Source organism: Anarhichas minor, unplaced genomic scaffold (assembly GCF_050575085.1).
Source record: "Anarhichas minor isolate MPS153535 unplaced genomic scaffold, ASM5057508v1 ptg000014l, whole genome shotgun sequence".
In the NCBI taxonomy this organism is placed as follows: Eukaryota; Metazoa; Chordata; class Actinopteri; order Perciformes; family Anarhichadidae; genus Anarhichas; species Anarhichas minor.
This window is the reverse complement of record NW_027466460.1, coordinates 11999572-12018738: the sequence shown is the minus strand read 5'-3', so window position 1 is coordinate 12018738 and position 19167 is coordinate 11999572. Positions and strand designations below refer to the sequence as shown.

Below are 19167 nucleotides of genomic sequence, written 5' to 3'. Positions count from 1 at the left end.
GGACATCAACACGGCCAGTGAGATTAAAATCAAGTGCTCGGATGTTGGTAAAGCTGCAGAGAAGTGTGTGACGGGTCAGGGTTATGCCCACCGTTCTGCTTGTGAGGGCTCTCAACACACAGTCCAGGCGTTGGTGCTTCCGACTTGGAGCCGATGCAGCAGCGGTTCCTGTTGCGGGGTCCACTGAGGTTACGGTCCCCTGTTTTCCATTCAGGTTCTTTCTCCCTTTCAGGTATCACTACCACATTGTGCTCAGGAGCACTAGGGCAGTAATCAGACACAAACAATTATAACACATCGTATCTTACCGTTTGGTGCTTTATAACAGCGTTGGTCGCAGTTAGTTTCACTACAGTTCAATGCTCTTTGCTCACTTTTTAAACAATACAGAACAAAGACCTGAATTTTAAGGTATTTTACTCTGAAGTATCAGAATAGATATGAATTGATTCATGGATGAAAATATAGGTAGAGTGAGGTCTACCTGGAGACATTTTCTGTCTTCCTGCGACTCCTCTTTCCCTTATTAGTTCCTGATGCAGTGCCAGTCTCTGCGCACTGTGCTTTCTTTTTCTGGCCTTTGCCATCTTCTCTCAGCTGGAGACAGAAGAACATTAAGTAAAGATGGTCATTAGGATAATTAGCTTTGCAAAAGACATCAAATCTTAACGAATACAGGCACGGTGCATTTCAGCACCTTCCTTACCTCCATTTCAGATCTGTCCCTTTTCTCAGAGCCGATCTTCTCTGCAGAGTGCTCAGTGCAGCTCTTCTCTACAGGACTGCACAGTAACAGGCCTGGTCTAGGTCCTGGACCCACTATGACGTTATCTGGGAAACAAGCAGGAATTTCCATGGGAAACATAACTGCTGCTGGCACTCTATCTTCTACAGTGCTTATGGGGTCTTCCTTAAAGTCTGCGGATGTCTTTTTATCCAGCACACTGATGAAAGCTGGTTCGTTGTTGTTGCAGATGTCAGGGTCTGGGGTCAGAGGAGGATCCGCTGTGAGGTCTTCATGGTCTTCATCCATCATCATAGCATCAGGCACTGCTGTGGACGAGCTTGCCTTGTATTTGGTGTAATAGAGTGAAACCTTGTGTTTCTTTTGCGGTTGGGACAGGGTGATTAAGGAGCCTCTCTTTGAGGATGGTTGAGGACGAGGGGTGGGGATGTTGGCCAGGGCTGGAGAGCCACGCCCTTTACCTTTGTCTGAGGTGTGACAGATGTCCACATAGCTCTTACAGCTGCCCTTTGCTTTACTGCACAAACAAGACACAAAAATTACAAATTGAAGTTGTTTAATCCACTTGCAATAGTTGTCTTTATGCAAAGAGTTTCAGTCTCACAATGTGCCTAATACTACTGAAAGACACTTGGACTTACTTCACTCCATTAGGTGCCATATTATTGACTGGACCGTTATCCCGCGACAGGACAGAGTTGTGGTTGCTCCTGATGGTGGGTGTGGAAAACTCACTCAGGATATACTGGGCCTGATGGAAGGCCATCAGACACACACCAAACAGGGAGAAGCTGAAACACAAACAGATACAACAGACAATGAGTTACACCTCCGATACGTACCCAAAAACTAGAAAACATTATGACTTATTACTGTGGATAGCTGTTCTAAAATTTGAATAATCTAATAAAAATAACTGGGACCTTAATCTGGCCCCTTCTTAAAACAATACTTCTGATTGATATGTGATGGCCTTTGACTATCACTTTTCTTCTTGAGTCCAAGTGGATGTTCGTGCCCTCCAGGCATTCCCGACAGACAACCTGAAAACATAATACATCCGGCCACGGATGTATTAAGTAAAAATGACTTAAAAGGTACTAACCATGTGAAGATGAGGGTGATCATCCAGAAAGTTTCCTCCCAGCTGGGGCCAGGAACCACCTGAGCGCAGAGCGGCAACATGTGGTGGGGCAGCGTCACGTTGAGGGTGAAAGGGAAAGAGGTGCCGCGTGATGTCACCAGGGTGAGGTCCCGGATCACCCAGGATGAGGTGAAGTCTGGGGTGAAGCTGAGGACACAGAGAGGTAACCAAAAGTAAAAAAAGAGACATAACAACAAGATATAGAGGAGGAGGAGGAGGAAGGTATAATGAGGAAGTAAAAGAGGAAGAGAGAAAGCAGAATAAGAGATAAGAGATGTGGGGACTGCCTATGGTTGAATTATATATATAATACTAACAAACAGCCAAAAAACCTTTTTCCATTTGAAGTCATTTTCCATTTTATATATAGCAATGAAGAAGTTAACTGACATTATTCAAACACTAAGTGACAACTTACGCGATGGTGATCTCAGAGGAGGTGTTGTGGTCCAGGCTGAAGGGGCGACACTGCAAGACCTCAAAGCCGAATCCCTGACACTTGTACCCGTTAATATTCATTGACATGACCGTCAGAGGAAGCTCTCCTGCATTCTCCACCCGGAAACTCTTTCTGATGGCGAAAAGCGGCTTGTTGCTGCGCAGGCCTGGGAGAGACGAGCAGGAACGTTTTACTTTTGTTCGTTTGTTTGCCTTATCTTTCTGTTAAAAGTGACTATGTACCAATAAAGTTTATTACTAAACAAGTCGTGTAGTGATATTAAGGTTAAACATTAATCTCACCGCCACTACATTCCATTAGAGTTGATTGAGGAACATTGAAGCGCAGAGAGGCTCCTGGGCCGGGCAGTTTGCCTCCAATTCTTAGCAGCTCTTTGGCCCCGTGGCCCTGCACCGTCATCATGTCAAACACTGTTAGGTTGTTCCTGTAGCCGGGTTAAAAAGGCAAACGAAGACCATGGTTCACAGAACATTGCACTCAATATGCTTGATAAAAACATACGTCAGTAACAAAATGAAGTGTTCCAGATATCGCAAAAAGCCCAACATATATTGGTGATGGTCATTCCTTTACAAATCCCATTTAGCTGCTTTAGTTTCACGGTCCTGGTGCTGTGTGTTCCTGCTCGTTGTCATGGCTTACTGGGAAACTTGAACAGAACAGAGCCATCGTTACAGCTCAGGTGGGTAATGTATTTAAAAAATAAATTTGGGTTATATTTGTTAAAAATCTCATTACAACCCGACAGCAATCAATCAAATCAAATGCTTTGACAGAAAAGCCATCCAATCATTGGAGCCGAATGAGACGTTTGGACGGCCCACCTGTCCGTCTACCTGCCTGCCTGCACACTCTGCTAGCTAACAGCTGTAAGTACCAACAGTAGCCATGTTTGTTGTTTACGTCCATTATGACTATTTTGGGGGAGTGGCTTCAGAGGGACGCCTGAACGGACCGTCTGTCAGTTTTGACCACTTGGCAACTTTCTTGCTAGATTTAGGGACTTCTGGAGCTAGTGCTGCTAGCTACTTTAATCGGAAAAGAGTTGGCTACACTTTCTTTTCAGCAGGAAAATGTAGTCTACTTTTGCTGGTTTCTTTCATGTTACCGAACCAAGATTTAATGTTATAAGTAACACCTGTGCACGATGACACCTCAGTCAAAATGTCTGCCGTTAAAAAGGTATGAAATTCACAACTATTGCGAATATCTCTTCCAAAGTTCCAAAATCCTCCGCCAGTACATAACCTAAATACAAATATGAACAAACTCATCCTACTAATATGAATTAGTACCTGATGATGAGAATGGTGGTGGTGGGTTTGTGTTCAGAGGGAGTGAAGACCACAGCAACTTCTCTGGCCTCCCAGGGCTGCAGCAGCAGACGCAGGACACCCTCTCCTGTTATGGCCTTCATGTTTTCCCCCGCCTGCACACAAACACACAGAAAGAGGGGAAAAAGGTTGAGAGGGAAAGCACAATAGGCAACACTGAAGCACAACAAGAATGCCAAGTAAGATAAGGAGCCAAAAACCAATGAGTAAATACGAAAAAGAGCACCAGACAAAAGTGGCACAACTTTATTTCCCGGGAACATTCTCAGGACTTACCTTGGGGGGAGAAGCCAAGAGAGAAAACTCTGTGGTGCTGATGTTGACAGAAAGGGGGCTGATATTAAACCTGTCGATCAAAACAGAGAAAGCAGTTTGACAAATCATCTCAAGGGATGTGCTGGAGGAACAATGGTACAATACTACAAACAACCGAGGCACAAAACCACTGTGGTTGAGCGTACCATTTGGTTAAGAGGTCCAGAGCCTCCAGCGGGGCCGGGTACAGGGAGAGGATCCGAATCTCTACAGAAACCACTGAAGACGAAGGATTCTTCAGCATGAATGTCTTCACCTGAAACAGAAACATTTTTATCTTTTTGCTGCAGAAAAATGTTCTAAATCCAGCTTTAAATATATATATGAACATCATTTTTAGTGAGGAGTCATTACGTGTCACCCACCTTGCTCTCATTGACGGGTGTAGCGCCAAAGTCCAAAGGAAAGGACGTCTCTACGGCGAGTCTGGGCAACCTGAGAAGACAAAAAGATTTACAAGATTAATGATGTTAATGGTGTGTAATGATGGAGTATAATACACATAATGGCGTGAAAAAGGAAGCTGCGAGTTGCGTTTAAGACTGACCTGCAAGACAGTTTGTCTTTGTGGCTCTGCCATCGAGAGCAGAGCTCAGCAGCCAGTTTGCTGTCTACGGCCCAAGACGAGGGGGAAAAGTCGGGGAGGAGGGTACGCTGCCAATCTGAAAGCCCTGATAGGATATGACGGAAAATTAATAATTAATATATGAACACTAATAACGAAAAACAATATGACTTTTTCTCTCAAAACTCAAGTGGCATCCCACCTGTTTCAGACAATCTGACAGGGCAAGGACGTCCACAGTCAGGTTCACCCTCAAACACCACTTCCCCCTGCTGACAGAAACATCATCTGTTACCACATCTGATCCTGCATACTGGTCCACAACCCAACACACTACAGTGGAAGACCGCTAACTGTGATCACTGTTACAGTGATCAACCGCTTATATGGATTAAGAAGCTTGGAAGAGAATCATTCCTAAACAAATGCTGTTTAAATAATTTGCTTGTAGTAATCAAGTAGTCCGCTTACACAAGGTTTTATGAATCTGAATAGTTTTTGGTGTACTTGCATTTCCTCCTTTGAACGTACACAAACATTTAGTGTGGACCCTACGCACTGTTTTATAAATGGGACCCCTGATCACTATAATCTGTTTCCACTGTACTAACTACTGTAGCTACTGGGGCTGGTGTTTTACCTTGAAAGGAGAAGAGTGGAAGTAAAGGGGAATGTGCAGGGCTGTGCCCAGGCTGGTGTCCAGACTCAGGGTGAACACCTGGTTGACGGGCAGGGCCCTGCTGAGCAGCTGGAGGGACAGGATACGCCAGCAGCCCTGAGGAACCGTCAGTGGAGCGCTGAAGTTCATCACCTGACAGACGGGGGGCAGCAGAGACATTCGTGTCAAGTCCTGCTCTGAACTTGGGATCCTTATAATAAAAGGGTGACGTGTGCCAGAATACACTTAGCATAAAGTAAGAGAACATTAAATGATCATCATTTTATCATCGTCTAATCAGATCTGCTTCCTATCATTCTTCGAGGCAACGATGCATACCTTCATTACTCCCCGCAGGTTCTGTGAGAGGCTGACATTCATCACAGTGACGGGTAAGAGGAGGGAGTTGGTCAGCCACAGATCCACCTGCTCCGCATCTCTTTGTTTCACCTGGAACAGGCTGAAAAAATCCCCCACGGTCCTTCTGCAGAAAGAAACAACAAAATGATACCCAGTATCACATGTTAATGGCTCTTCCCGATCATTTACGCGTTTTAACTATTTCTGTAACGGATTTATCTTAATTACTATGTGGACACACCTCAGACAAAAGGTAAGGGGCGTGGCTATCCAGACAAAAGTTGTCATTGGCTACAGCCACAGTGTTTTCAAACAATCAGGCTTTGGCAGTCAAGCTCGGCTTTAATTCTAACAGTTTCTTAGCAATACTTGCGTGTGAAATGACATTACCTGTGTGTGATATGTAGTCCAGGGAAGCTGTAAGTTGTCCGGTTTCCCAGAATCTTTAAACTGATATGATTCATGCATTTCCCGTCATGGCCCGGCGATGCACCTGATGTATGAAACAGAACTGTTGTTGACAAAAAAATTCCTGGGCATTTAGGTTAAATGCAATTACCTCCACCCACCATTATAAATGGTAAATAGACTGTACTTGTACAGCGAGTTTCTTGTCTTCCGACCACTCAAAGCGCAACGACACTACATGTCATCATTCACCCATTCATGCACGACCATGCAAGGTGCCACCTGCCCATCAGGACTAACTAACCATTCTTACCAATTCATAAACCACGGGAGCAATTTGGAGTAAAGTGTCTTGCCCAATGACACATCGACATGCACTAGCAGAGCCATGACCCTGCTGTACCACCGAGCCAAAGTCAAATTATGCTAATTGAGAAGAAATTATTTGACTTGAAATGACTGGTCACCTCTGCAGGAAAGTGTCGCCACTTCAGTGAAGTTTTTGGCCTCTGGTCTCAGAAGAACCTGATTAAATTCCAGGCTGGCCTCCACTTTTGATAGCACCTGCATGTCCTGGGGAGAAAATAATCCTGTCAAAGCCTATAAATTGCTACCTATAAACCCCATAATATAGCAAAACAATGAAAAACATCCCACCTTTACACAGAGCTTCTTGCCTCCAGAATTTAACATATAAACTCCTATTTTTGGTTCCTCTGTAAAAAATAAAAAATAAGTCATACAATTAAAAAGTGTACATATGTGCAGTATGACATACTAAATGTATGGCTTGGTTTACACAGTTATATCTGATCCTGATGTATGTACAAATCTACATTTCCTAGTATGGAAAGGTCTCCCTTACATCCTTCATGAGTCATTAAGAGAACTTGGCAGAGACCGATTTCTTGAGCAAAGCTATGATAAAAAAGTGAAAATTAAAAATGACCTCCATGGTCACATAGTTTAGCAGAAAGTTATAACGAGACGATACAACAAGTCACCATCTGCTGCTGACAGAATTAGCCTTGTAAGAAGCAGCAATACACTAGTGTCAGCGCAACACTGGCACCTTCCCACAGCTAATTTGCTTTGGGTCAGACTGGTCAAACCAACCCACCTACTGCAGCCTGCCCAGCAGTGGGGGCCATCAGCAGCACCGAGATGTGCTCAATGACGTAAGGCTTGAGCTTGTCCAGGTCAGTGGGCCGGTCACCGTGCGCAGACAGATTAATCTGCAGACTGAGGCGCTCTTCGCTCTGGAGGCAGGACCCCTGGGACGGGACAGGAAAGACATACCAGTCATGCACCAAACAGAAGGACAAGCATGATAACAGAAGAGGAGTCGTTTGAGAATGAAGAAATTCAGTAAACAGGGAACAGAAACTAACAAAGATAAAGAAGACAAACACACAAACAAAATGTGTTGTTTAAGAGACAAAGAAGAAATACATTTTTTTTTGTGTGTGTGGAATAAACACTGGCCGCCAGAAGTGTAATGTATCTGAGTTGGTGATTGACTGAGTCACAACAGACTACAGCCAATGAATAAGCAAAGATGTTTCCTCTACGAGCACTCTAGCACACCAGAATAATGGGAGATATCCAGGCGTGACTCTAGCCTCGCTGAAGAAATACATTTTACAAATGAACGAGTGGTTGAGGAGACGGTGGAAAGAAAACAAATAGTGATGGAAAAACGATTTCTTTTTTTCTTTCTTTGCCGTGACAGACAGAGTAACCAGATACCTGCTGTACATTGACAGACAGAAACACGCAGGCAGTAACTTACTACTACCCCGCACCCTGTGACTAACACCCTCTTTAAGCTCACAAGTCAGTACTGGCAGAGTGAAAATCTCCCCGAAAACCAGGGCTCATCTCAGTGGACGAATCAGCACTTGACGACCTGTAGACGGATACCCTGCCTTGGTGCCACCGGGGCTCACGGATGCAATAACGACCCTAATCCCTTGAAATCAAGCCCACTGCTAACTTCCTATAAGGCTCATTTAATCTGAGAGCAGTATCGACACACTGACCAAAGGCCAGTTCTCAATTATACTAGCGTCGTCTTGAACATTAACGGAGGAGCAGGTGTTGATCTTGGATACACTCATGCAGCACAGCGGCAGAATGATTTCAGTTTGTATAATTATGACAATATCGTTAGGTTGTCTGCAGCCGCCTTTTGCATCATACGATTGCGCCACATGAACACTGGGAGCCCTGCATTAATTATTATTTATTAATTATGCGTCTCTGGAGAGAGCAATTAAAAGTCTGGCATGGAATGTCACCCTCTTCAGGGGTCCTGGAGGAAACCGAAGGCGCTCCCGATGACAAGCCCGGCTGTCTGTTTAAGTTTCGGACTAGCTGGCCTTCTGCTCAGAGGAGAGGGCGTGACGACAGCAGCGAGAAATAATCACTACTCACTACAAAGTAGTAACGAGCCGAAAACTGTTTCAGGATCATACATCACAGAAAATAATCTGATTAAATGCTCTCCTTTGTACTTCTGTGTTTTTCCACCAAGTCTACCCTCTGCCCGTCCTTCTCATGCTCCGACTGCTCACAAAACGTTTCATTAACAAGTATAATTCAGAGAAATTAATACAATTCTTGTTGTTACAAGACTGTGGAGCATCGAGGTGAAATAGTTCCTCTCTGTCTCAATGACATCACAACTAGTTTGTTAGCCAATTGTGGTCCAGTATGCAACTTACCCAACTTACCCTTCAGTGCACAAACACTGAGAATTGACTTTCCAGCAAAGTAGGAGACATATTGTGTGCAGCAGCTAATATTGTTGAAATGAGTAATTGTAAGAATTTTCATGTGACATTTTTGGGTGTCAAAACCATATAAGACACAAATAACAAGTCCAAGCAGAGTATTTCAATACATCATAGAACAACTTTGAATAAGTACCTGAGGAATGTTGAACAAACTCTTCGGTAAACTGCACTCCAGGAGGAGACCCAGTATAGTGATGTTGGAGGCATCTTCCTGCAGGAGAAACAGCATGACAGACCATCGGGGGTTTAAAAGATTAATGAAAGCATTAAAGAACAATATATATATATATATATATACACATCATCAAGTTGGGTGGACATCTTATTCTATTATATACAAGGCCTTTAGTGATCAGTAGCTATTACAAAGCCACACATGACTGAACTCTAGTGGTGCTAGCCATGCACTACAAATTATAGGAATACAATGAAACAGCAGCTTTGGTCACTTATTGGACAAATTAAAAGAACCAGAGTAGCATCTGTCTTAACTCACAGGTCTGCAAACACAGACCACAGACCACTGGACACTGGGGGTGTCAACTCCTGCAATTTTTAAACGTGGTTTAAATACTGTGCAGGGAATCCCTAGTTCCAATGCGGGTCATGGTGGACCTCGCAAGGGGGGTATATTGGATTCACATTCAGTACATCTGCATTTAAACTGGCAGGCTGTCAGGTGTAACACTAAAGTCTCTACCACATCGACAATAATTCAAAATTCAGTAACATCTATTAGTAACAAAATTAAATGAAGTGCTGAGTTTTATATGAAATAAAACCCCACAAATGTACATGACTGCACTTTTATCAGTCAGTAAATTAAATGCTTTTATACACTATCTGTTGATTCTGGTCCCATTTTATAGCTATTTTCTTCTTCGCGGAGAAAATACAGTAATTCTGTTTGCTCGACCCCCAAAAAACATGCAGCAATTCATTCTAGATATGGTCTGTGGTTATTATGGCTGCTCAGTACTTAGTTCTAGCATAACTGACATGGTAAGTATGTCTAAAGTAGGTTGAGCTTTCCATTTCCCCCTTTCGTTTTGAACTGAACACCAATAGAGGGACTTCCTCTTCTTTCAGCTTCATAGTTTGATCACACATCACAACTATTTTATAATAACTTTAAAAAAAGAAATCCTACACACAGACAAAGCCTCGTCATCAGCCTTTGTGGAATAAAACATCAGAAATTATATATTGATTCAAAATATATGTTTAATGAAGCAGAAATGTAAAGATGACAGAAAACTGAAACAGTATAAATTTGGAGAAAGTGTACCAACTTGATCATAAGTATACTGTAAAGGTGGAGGACGTTTTGTTGACTATATGTTGAAACACGGGGAGCGTGGTGAGATGACTAAAGACTGCATTCAGCATAAGCAGCAGTCTGAGTGAATATGACAGCTACAGTCTCCCTGCAAGCTGACATTTTGCAACTGCCAACCGTACTTCCTGTTGTGGAGGCGAGGCCTCCTTTCAGACAGCTTCTCACACTTTCAGTGCTTCTCAAACCGTGCACGAGTTTGTCATTGGTGTTCAGTGTTTTTTTGCATGGCTTTGAAACATGTGTGCGAATGAATCATTGTACAAAGCATGAGTCATTTAAAATGGATAGTTGGTGGTTAAAAACAAACATTTACATTGTTAAGCATGAAAAAAAAAAAGGGATTGTTTGCGTGACTTCCTCCATGCCGACTGCACACACATTCAGTAGATCGACGACAGCAAGAGCTTGTCAGTGTGTATCACAAAGCCTCTGTGTGTTAGTGTGCAGGCGTCTGTTTATCAGGACGGCAGGAAAAGGGAAATCAGTTGTTTCCAATGACGAGCTGTTAGTCGCTACTATGCACGGACTGCACAAACAAAGACGTTTAAATACATACCTGAGTTTGGGTCAGCTTAATGCTCTGGATGTGAGGGAATACTAGCTGACTGTCCTTTCTTTGGACAGACTTTAATGAACCCTGGTGAAATCCCACACCAAATACCTGGAAAAGGAACAATTCATGCTTAGAAAAAGGATTCTCAACAGCATGCACATAACAAAAGTAGTAGTGTTGTTTAGTGGTTCTTAACTGAGCAGTTCGTAACATGGAAGCAGATATTTTGTGATTATGAATGAAGTAAAAGTAGGTAAGATGCTCATAATGTAGCAGCAGAAAGGATTTCCCCAAAAAATGCATTTGACTGGTTTTCATCTGCTTTTTAAGGAAAAAACAAATAGAGGGTGAAGTTAGCACATTACAAAGGACTAACAAATGCTACATGGGACGGGAGAAATTAAAAAGAAAAAAAAACGTTTTGCACCTTTTAACACTAGCATGTCAGAGTATGGTGACGAAGAACCATACTAACTGTATTCAAGATATAAACTGGCCTGCATTTAAGCTGAATAAAGCATAAATGGCAGACATTAGGCCCTACAACTCTTGCTTATTCATGTAGCTGATCTTTCCTCAGCCATTAGCATGTGTCTCACCACAGTACTGATCACAAAATTCAATTCAAGCCATATAACAAGGGGTTTATAGCGCATTTATTACAATCGTGCAGAAAATGGAATGGAAGGAAAGATAATGACTCTAGTCTATATGCGTGTTGAGAAAAATGCCCACAAGATTTGTGTTGTTGGTTTCATTGGCAACATAAATACAACAGGCAAATGACGGAAACATTTGCATGTCTTTGAGGCGCGTGAAGGGAGTGGCACTGCTGGAGTCCAAGTGTCTGCATGGCTGGCCGTGTTTGCTTGCCATTTATAAGCTCTATGTGAGAAACACTGTAGTGCTCGTTGAATGCGATTGGCAAAACTCACCACGACAACAAAATACACAATTCAACTGTATTTGGAGCAAATCTCTACAGCTAACGGCTGAATAAGATAAACTAAGTGGTAGCACAACCAGCTAGGGTTATGATCATGCAGAGAGCATGAGAGCAAGGGCAGTTCATTTACATGATTTACAAATACCCTAAACAATGGCGTTTTTTGACTTCCTTTCTTTATGAGTTTGTGCACGTGGGATTGAAAGTGAAAACAAACATGGTGGATGCCAGCTATGTCCTGAGCAGCAGTCTGGCATGACGCTATTTTGGATCACAATAGAAAATAAATCAAAGTTTGATGCGATTAAAGGTTTCTTTTGTAAACTCTCGTCATAGCAAATTGAGGCAACGCCTCCAACATGCGGGTATCTTTCACTCTAGTATCTGGAGAGAAGAAGGACCACGAGGTGGGATTTCACCACATTATCCCAACAGAACGTGATCCGAGACTATACAGCAGGAGATGTATTAATGAAACTGACCTGGTATGACAGTAGCCCATGGGCCGATGTGTTTATAAATAATGTGTTTTCTACATTGCCCTCCTCAGACGGGAGGAAAATTAGTTTTAAAGATGCCTTCCCTCTGGGTGGGATCACCTAAGACAGAGAGGAAAGAGTTATATCAGACATTTCTACAAGGACCGAGGCACACAGAGAAATAATACTTGTGAATATACAGTATAGTGCAGCTGCGCACACACACGAATGCATACATATACACTTACTCTTCTGTGAAAGAAAGGTATGTAAAACTGACTGCTGGATGTAAACATTGACAGCAGCGTCACAGGAACTTCCTGGCTGGGGTTGTGTACATATATGGTCTCAGCTCTCGGCAGCCCCAGCGGCCTGTAAAGAGACAGAACAGCATTATAAATAACGGGCGCTCAACGCAACCTTTACCCATGAAGCACCACGGCACGCTTTGAAGGGAACCATATTGTAAATACACAATTATCTATGAGTTCCCTTATTCATGAGGCATCCAAGGAGCTTATACCAAATTGATTAGATCCTTCTGCTGCTCATCAAGACCGCAGTGGTTGTGGTGGCAAAAAATTACATAATGAAACTTATATCCACCTTAAATCTATCTTTGTGTCAGTGTTGAAAGGTTGGAGATTAGCAAAGTAATTTGCTCACTGCAATACATCATCCGAGTCACTGAATAACTAGTGTTTTGCATTATGTCAATATTCGAAAGCCAAAAGAGGAAAATCAGACACTTGCCTCTTTGTCAATAGATGGGAAACAAATGTAAAGTTAATCTGAGAAAGGCCCCAGTGTCAGAAGTGAAACCACATATTCAAATAAGGACATAATGGAGGCTGTGATAAAGCGTTGGGTTACATCAGCACACAGATTAGCTCTCTGGGTTTGGCCACTGCTGCTGTAATCTTTGACAGTGACATGTTGCCACTCAACATATTTTGCCTGGCGACACCCAAACTAACCTCTGGTCTAGACCGCAAATGTCATGTCAGCGCCGCTTTCGAGTAACGACAAGCGCTCACGCAGCGCTGAAGCAACGGCCTGTACCCGTCCCGTCTGGTCCGAGCATTTCAAAAGAGACAAACAGCAGAGGAGCCTTTCTGTGCAGCGTGCACTTTTCTTGAGTAAGGCAACCAAGTATTACATAATCTGCACATACATTTATGATTTCATTATATTTCCAAATCAACTAATACATCTCTTGTGTTCTCGCACAAGGGGAATATAATAGTTTAAACGAGTGCCCATGATTATGAAGGGTGTTTTATAAAAGTTATAATCGCTAAGATTGCTTCCCTTTAATGTGGAGTACGGTCAGTTCCATTTGGAGATCTATATATAGTTATCCACAATGTACACTGTACAACAGTACACTGTAGAGTGTAATAATCTGAAAATAAAATTATATAAAGATGCAAGTGCAAATTTCAGCTGTAATTTGAGAACTTTATTTAAATAATTGGTAAACCAAAAAAACTTAAATTCATAAGATCTACAACACAACACATTCTTGACATTTTCGGTTGAGGTGCCTCAACTGATGCTTCTTTCACTTCCTGTTTTGTCTGTGAGACTTTCACCTTTCTTTCACTTAAAGCCACAGAGATACATGCTCACCAGAGCAGAGCAAGAGATGGTCTAAGGTCTTAGATCAGAGGAGTCTAATCAATACTTTCTACTTTATAGTTCCCAGCTATCAGTCTGGTCGAGTGTGCAGCGTTGCAGAATAAATGTCACACTGCATCGCTTCTGCCTAATCGGCACAAACACATTTTTGGACATGAGCAGGCAGGATCTGTTCTTAACCACATCATAACGCAGTCTGCTGCAGATATCATCTGTAAAAGAACTCAAAAAACACCAGCAAGCCAGACCGACACAGTGGTTTGCTGTACATTTAACTTGACCTTTCATACAGGTTTATTGTGTAGTGTTTAGTTACATACATCAGCTGTATCATTGTAGATCTTTTAATATTTAGTTTTTTATTTCTATATCCGTGTTTTTCAATAAATGGAACACATGAGACACTTCAGTCAGATCTTCAGGATTACATGTATCATATACTTACTGCTCAACACTTCTGGTGTAGTTGAATAGTGTAATAAGACTGCTCACGTAGGCACAGAAGAAAGGAAACCACAGACTGACGTGGAGGATGTTTATATTCATATTCCTGTTTTGAGCTTAACTGCAAATGTCCTGAAGCTGTATTACAGTCTCAAAACATTTATCCAGTAATACGAGGAGTGTTGGGGATTAGCCTGCTTTCTACGTTCCAAATGTATGACACAAAGTACTATAATAGGAGCTCCTTGTGTTGACTGTTTGGAGCAACAACTGCAGTCCAACCACAGTCTGATATTCTTTCTGTTTTGGCAGTACGGTGGCAAACAGTGACATTCTTAACCCTTCTGACTGGGGTCAACCCGCTCCAGTATGTGTCTGGATGCTGGGAAAGGGAGCGTACTGCCATACTTGGATATCCTGTCTGTTCTTTAAGGCGGAAGGGCCCCTTGCTTTATGAAACCTTCCCTTTCTGCGGCATTCATCACAGCGACAGGTCACTCGCTATGACGCCCGTCTTATTTTAACTCAGTGGAGTTTTCCACATCACTCCAAGACAGAGATGGTGAAATGAAGTACATTTTGTTAATGGGGCATATAATAAAGGGTTTCATCATTTCCAGGAAACGAACAACACCTATGCTTGTTGAGGCTCGACATATTAAAACTAGGAAGTGAGAACAGAACTTACTGCGTCCCAAACTCCAACGCTGGGGGCTGAAAATGCAAGGGCCTCCCATTCTCCCGTGTATATAGAGAGGAGCTGGTGGAGGAGAGAAAGCACAAAACATGAGTCCAAAGGAAAAGTATTTGAATGTCATCAGTTTCATTATGAGAAGAAAAAACATCTGTAACACCTTAATAAGACAAGAACAGTGTGTCCCCTTTCCCACCCAGCATGTGACAGTGACGTGAGACGCAGCCCGGGGAAGGAACAGTTCTGACTGTGAACTAACCTCCCTAACAAAGGGACGACGATCATGCCAGCACAGAAATGAGATAACCATCACACAAAAAGGGGAATCAATAATTCAAATGAAGCCTTTGCATATGAAAGTTATTACAAACTTGCAACCACAAACAAATGGCTCAATTTTGTTACATAACACTTAATTTGACACGATGACTAATATTGAACAAATCATCAAACAAGGGTTCAAGGGGCCGGCCTCAACATAGTATGTCATCATTTGATTTTTAACGTTACATAAATACCCACAGCGAAATACTGTCACCCTTCTACATTTTCTAAAAATGTTTGCATCATGCCTACACAGAAGCGCAAATGACTGTCGGCAAGTTGAGGCGCTGCCAAATGCCAAAGTATTAATGCGAGGCAGTGACTCTCCAGAGAAGTCAGGTAAGAATTCTGCAGGATATTGCTGATTCACCGTTTGCATGCTAATAAAGTAGCACGCTAGTCAGCTCAGAATTTGTGTGCAATGCTTCTTGCGGCCGACACGAGCAGTCTCCGTGTATGGGTGCTCAATCCAAGACAAATAAATTAATATTCAGATTTCTTTTTCTCAAAAGGTCTTGAAAAGGGGGTCTGGATAAACGCCTCAATGACTGTTGACAACATTGATCAGACCATCGGGGCAGACGTATCTGACCCGAGGGGACCAGAGCTGTATGAGCTGGTGTCTCAGTTCATGATGCATGGAGCCTGTGGGACACCCAACCCTCACTGTCCCCGTGTTGTCAGTGGCATCTGTTCCAACTTGGAAAGGTTGGAATGGTTTTCAGGGAAGATTTGCAGCTGCAGCCAAAGACACGACATTGTTGGACTTCTTCAAACTCAACAGCAGTGAGACAATATCTCTACATGGAGATTCCACAACACTGTGGACTATAAACAGCACAGAAGAAAACCATGCAGATTGAGAAAGGGGTTATTTTTAATGAGTTATGAGTTGGATGTACTTAACCCAAAAACAGGCTGATATCACTGTCATCTAAGGACCTCCCACTGTGGACCAATATAGCAGGTGCATATACAATCTATGCTGCTGTGCACAAGATATAGGGAACGCTAAATACAAGCAACCAACCACAAGTCAGTGTTAAAACAGGAAACTCTCCTCTCCGATGTTTCTCCAGCAGCTACTTTTGGAGCTCCACTGTGTTTTATTGGTGACTGTGTGTGTGTGTGTGTGTGACACATCCTGCGCTAATGAGCTCTGGGAATTGGTGCCTTGAAGCAGAGAAGCAGCAGCTGATTCGAGGTTTTTTTTGTGTGTGTGTGTGTGTGTGTGTGTGTGTGTGTGTGCGTGTGTGAAAGCAAGACTGGACCGAGTTGACAGAAGACTTGCACAGCTGTTGACCAACCGACGAAAGCAGGTTGGAGGAGAACAGCTCAAGAGTTCATGTCGCCATCTTTCAGGGGATCACTTTTCTGTATGTCTTCACTAGCGCTTCACAGGACTCAATTCTCTGTTGTGTTATATTTCATTCTATTCCTCGGAGCCTATATCTTTAAATGGCTCCTTGCCCACTTCGACAGCGACAGCCCAGAAAAAGACAACCTATTGTAAAATTAAAGAATGAATCAAAACTCAGGATTATCAATGAAACAATCAAGCCAAAAAGAATCTACACCAAACTATCATCTGAAAAAGGACTAAAAGGTTGATCAGCTATAACGTTGAGCTGTTTTGATAACATGTTGGGTCTTATTGTGGCCTTCTTAAAGTAACTTACGGGGAAATTGATTTAATTCAAGACAAACTGACTGACTAACATTCCCAAAACTAAGACTCTGCTGCTAACAATTAAAAATATACCAGAAGACAAAACCAAACTGGGTTTATAAGTGAACGGGAAAGAGAACCTCAGCGCTCAAAGACTTAGTTCGGCTGTAAGGCCACATACAGACTTTTAAGTGATTAGGACTCCTGTCAGCATTAACTTCCAGCTCTGGATCAAAGCATCATACCAAGTATCAAGTTAATCTTATTTACACAACATACAAACTCCATAACAAATTGCAGTGAAAGTGCTTTTTGTTTCCCTCATTAGACACAAAGCGTCTGTTGAGCGTTTGGTAACATGATATGCAAGCTGTGTAGGCCTAGTCTTGTAAGCTTGCATGATGACCAGTAATAAAGAATTTTGTTCAGAAGCCCTAAAGGGCCTCACTTTACACAACACATCTAATACATTGATTAAATATGCCTTCTGCCTGATGTTAACCCTACCGTGACATATCCAACTTATATTTTAGTTTTGTTTATTTATTATATTTGAAAATCAGCTAAATGTGACTATTCTTATGGAGCATTTTACAGTTTCTACCATGAATATAAACGATTCGTGACACGTTCTCCCGCTGCTGGGGACATGTCTCATAAAGCAATTCCTAATAACTGGAAGGAAGCAGCTGTTGGGATTTGTAAGACTCTAAATGTGAAACAATGAATCTGTTATCGGACCAAGCGCAGTTAGCCGTGAGCTAACCAGTGGGGCACGCTCACGCGCACTGAAAGGTATGTACGGCCGACCCGGCCGCGTCAACAAAACACAGAGAAACCCTGATTACAACACACAGAGGGAGAGCGACTTCATTCTCTGCTCAGGTGGACATTACTCCACTATATCTTTACGTCGTTAACAGTTGTTTGCTGCTATATTGACGCTCTAAATGTCGAATACAGAACCTTTAACATGCACACACAACACAGAGGAGTACGATACAATAGTGTACCTTTCCTGTTACGGCAGCAATCTAAATTTGCCAATCTTATTTACAATATTTGTTGTGGTTTCCCAGAAATAAACATTCTTACGTATAATAACCCTGTTTGCATACATTATATAACAGACAAGAGCTTGATAATAGCTGATAGATAGTGTGAAGTCAATGTGCAGGATATCAGACTGATCTCAGTTCAACCTGTGAACAGCGGGGACAGCCAGTTTACAGGAAGGTCTGACGGTGTTGTACAGACATGTATTTTCTGTGTTAGTTAGTGCTTAACTCGCCTACAGCTGGGAGATAAAATTAGGAACTTGACATTCTCAACGGTTGAAAGAAATAGGACGCGTCAAGCACAATTAATTGTGTACGGTTCTGTAAACTACCAAAGAGGACACTTTCATTAGTGGTGGTGCAGGTTTCAGAGGAGAGATATTTCTGCAGAGGAAAGCTAAAAATGGCGACAGTTTACTGGTTGTATTTTCAGTTAACTACACATAGTTAACTCACCACCTGTGCCAAAGCTCTACTGAACCGAATCACTTTCTGAGCAGCAGATCAGCCTATGTGGTAAATTGACTAGGAAGCAAAAAAAAAAAGAAAAAAGGGGTCAATGCTGAGTCAGCAGAAATAAAAAAATAAATGAAAAAGGATTGACAAAGACTAAAAAACCCCCCAAGCAACCCTTTATCTACCTTCCAATCGGGCCAATCAATGCTTCAGTGTCCAAACAAGTATCAAGATAATTAAGAATTAACAAGTAACAGCTTCTCCAGGGTATCTCAGTTAATTGAGGTTGAATCTAGAGTAAGCATAATTATGACAGACCGGTAGATCACACAAGCAGTGTAGAAGTAAAGATGCTTTTATCTGCTTGTTTGAGACGGATGCATTTTAAATATTTGATGACATTTTGCTCTTATTCCTATTAAAACTGAATAAAAACATCAAAATCCTTTGCAGCATCTACGCTAACCTCTCCGGGAGCCGCCATTGTTGTTTTGAACAAACAGTCGCCTCTCTGTGTCGTCTCGCACACACCTAGCTCCTAGGTTACTTATAGCCTGACACGGTGGGTTTTTGTGCGATAGGCGATTCCGCTGAATCCAGCTGCCGGGCAAAGCAAAGTGAACTTAGCCCATGATAAGAAATGCAATTCTACAACACAAAGAACAAATAAGCTGGCCGTGGTGTTTGATAAGAGAGACGCTTTTCTATTACACAAGTGCTTCAACTGGTGAGCGTATGAGGGGTCGAATGTGAAAGGGGAGATGAGGTCGTCTGCCT

The 19167-nt window shown here is 42.4% G+C and overlaps 1 protein-coding gene, 1 long non-coding RNA gene and 1 other non-coding gene across 4 annotated transcripts in view; 1 reads left to right on the top strand and 2 right to left on the bottom strand.

Annotated features, from left to right (window-relative positions):
• Positions 1-19167, bottom strand: part of tmem131l (transmembrane 131 like) — a 30974-nt gene that overhangs the window by 5359 nt on the left and 6448 nt on the right. The window contains exons 4-27 of one of the 2 annotated variants that reach the window (XM_076091489.1): positions 14878-14949; positions 12353-12476; positions 12108-12224; positions 10683-10787; positions 8921-8998; positions 7110-7263; positions 6647-6705; positions 6457-6562; positions 5972-6074; positions 5561-5705; positions 5204-5374; positions 4766-4835; positions 4546-4669; positions 4364-4433; positions 4145-4254; positions 3960-4029; positions 3645-3778; positions 2631-2773; positions 2308-2494; positions 1851-2036; positions 1387-1536; positions 707-1262; positions 485-597; positions 92-261 (exon numbers count right to left, since the gene is read on the bottom strand). In XM_076091489.1, coding sequence (XP_075947604.1) covers positions 92-261; positions 485-597; positions 707-1262; positions 1387-1536; positions 1851-2036; positions 2308-2494; positions 2631-2773; positions 3645-3778; positions 3960-4029; positions 4145-4254; positions 4364-4433; positions 4546-4669; positions 4766-4835; positions 5204-5374; positions 5561-5705; positions 5972-6074; positions 6457-6562; positions 6647-6705; positions 7110-7263; positions 8921-8998; positions 10683-10787; positions 12108-12224; positions 12353-12476; positions 14878-14949 — 3317 coding nt within the window. The remainder of the gene's footprint in view (positions 1-91; positions 262-484; positions 598-706; positions 1263-1386; positions 1537-1850; positions 2037-2307; positions 2495-2630; positions 2774-3644; positions 3779-3959; positions 4030-4144; positions 4255-4363; positions 4434-4545; positions 4670-4765; positions 4836-5203; positions 5375-5560; positions 5706-5971; positions 6075-6456; positions 6563-6646; positions 6706-7109; positions 7264-8920; positions 8999-10682; positions 10788-12107; positions 12225-12352; positions 12477-14877; positions 14950-19167) is intronic. The other variant, XM_076091490.1, reaches the window with a different exon arrangement.
• LOC142950162 (small nucleolar RNA SNORA3/SNORA45 family) lies at positions 7486-7617 on the bottom strand. Its single transcript, XR_012954132.1, has one exon. It is a non-coding gene; the product is annotated as a small nucleolar RNA SNORA3/SNORA45 family (small nucleolar RNA).
• LOC142949702 (uncharacterized) lies at positions 13083-18836 on the top strand. The gene is made up of 3 exons (XR_012954065.1): positions 13083-13243; positions 15464-15546; positions 15720-18836. It is a non-coding gene; the product is annotated as an uncharacterized LOC142949702 (long non-coding RNA).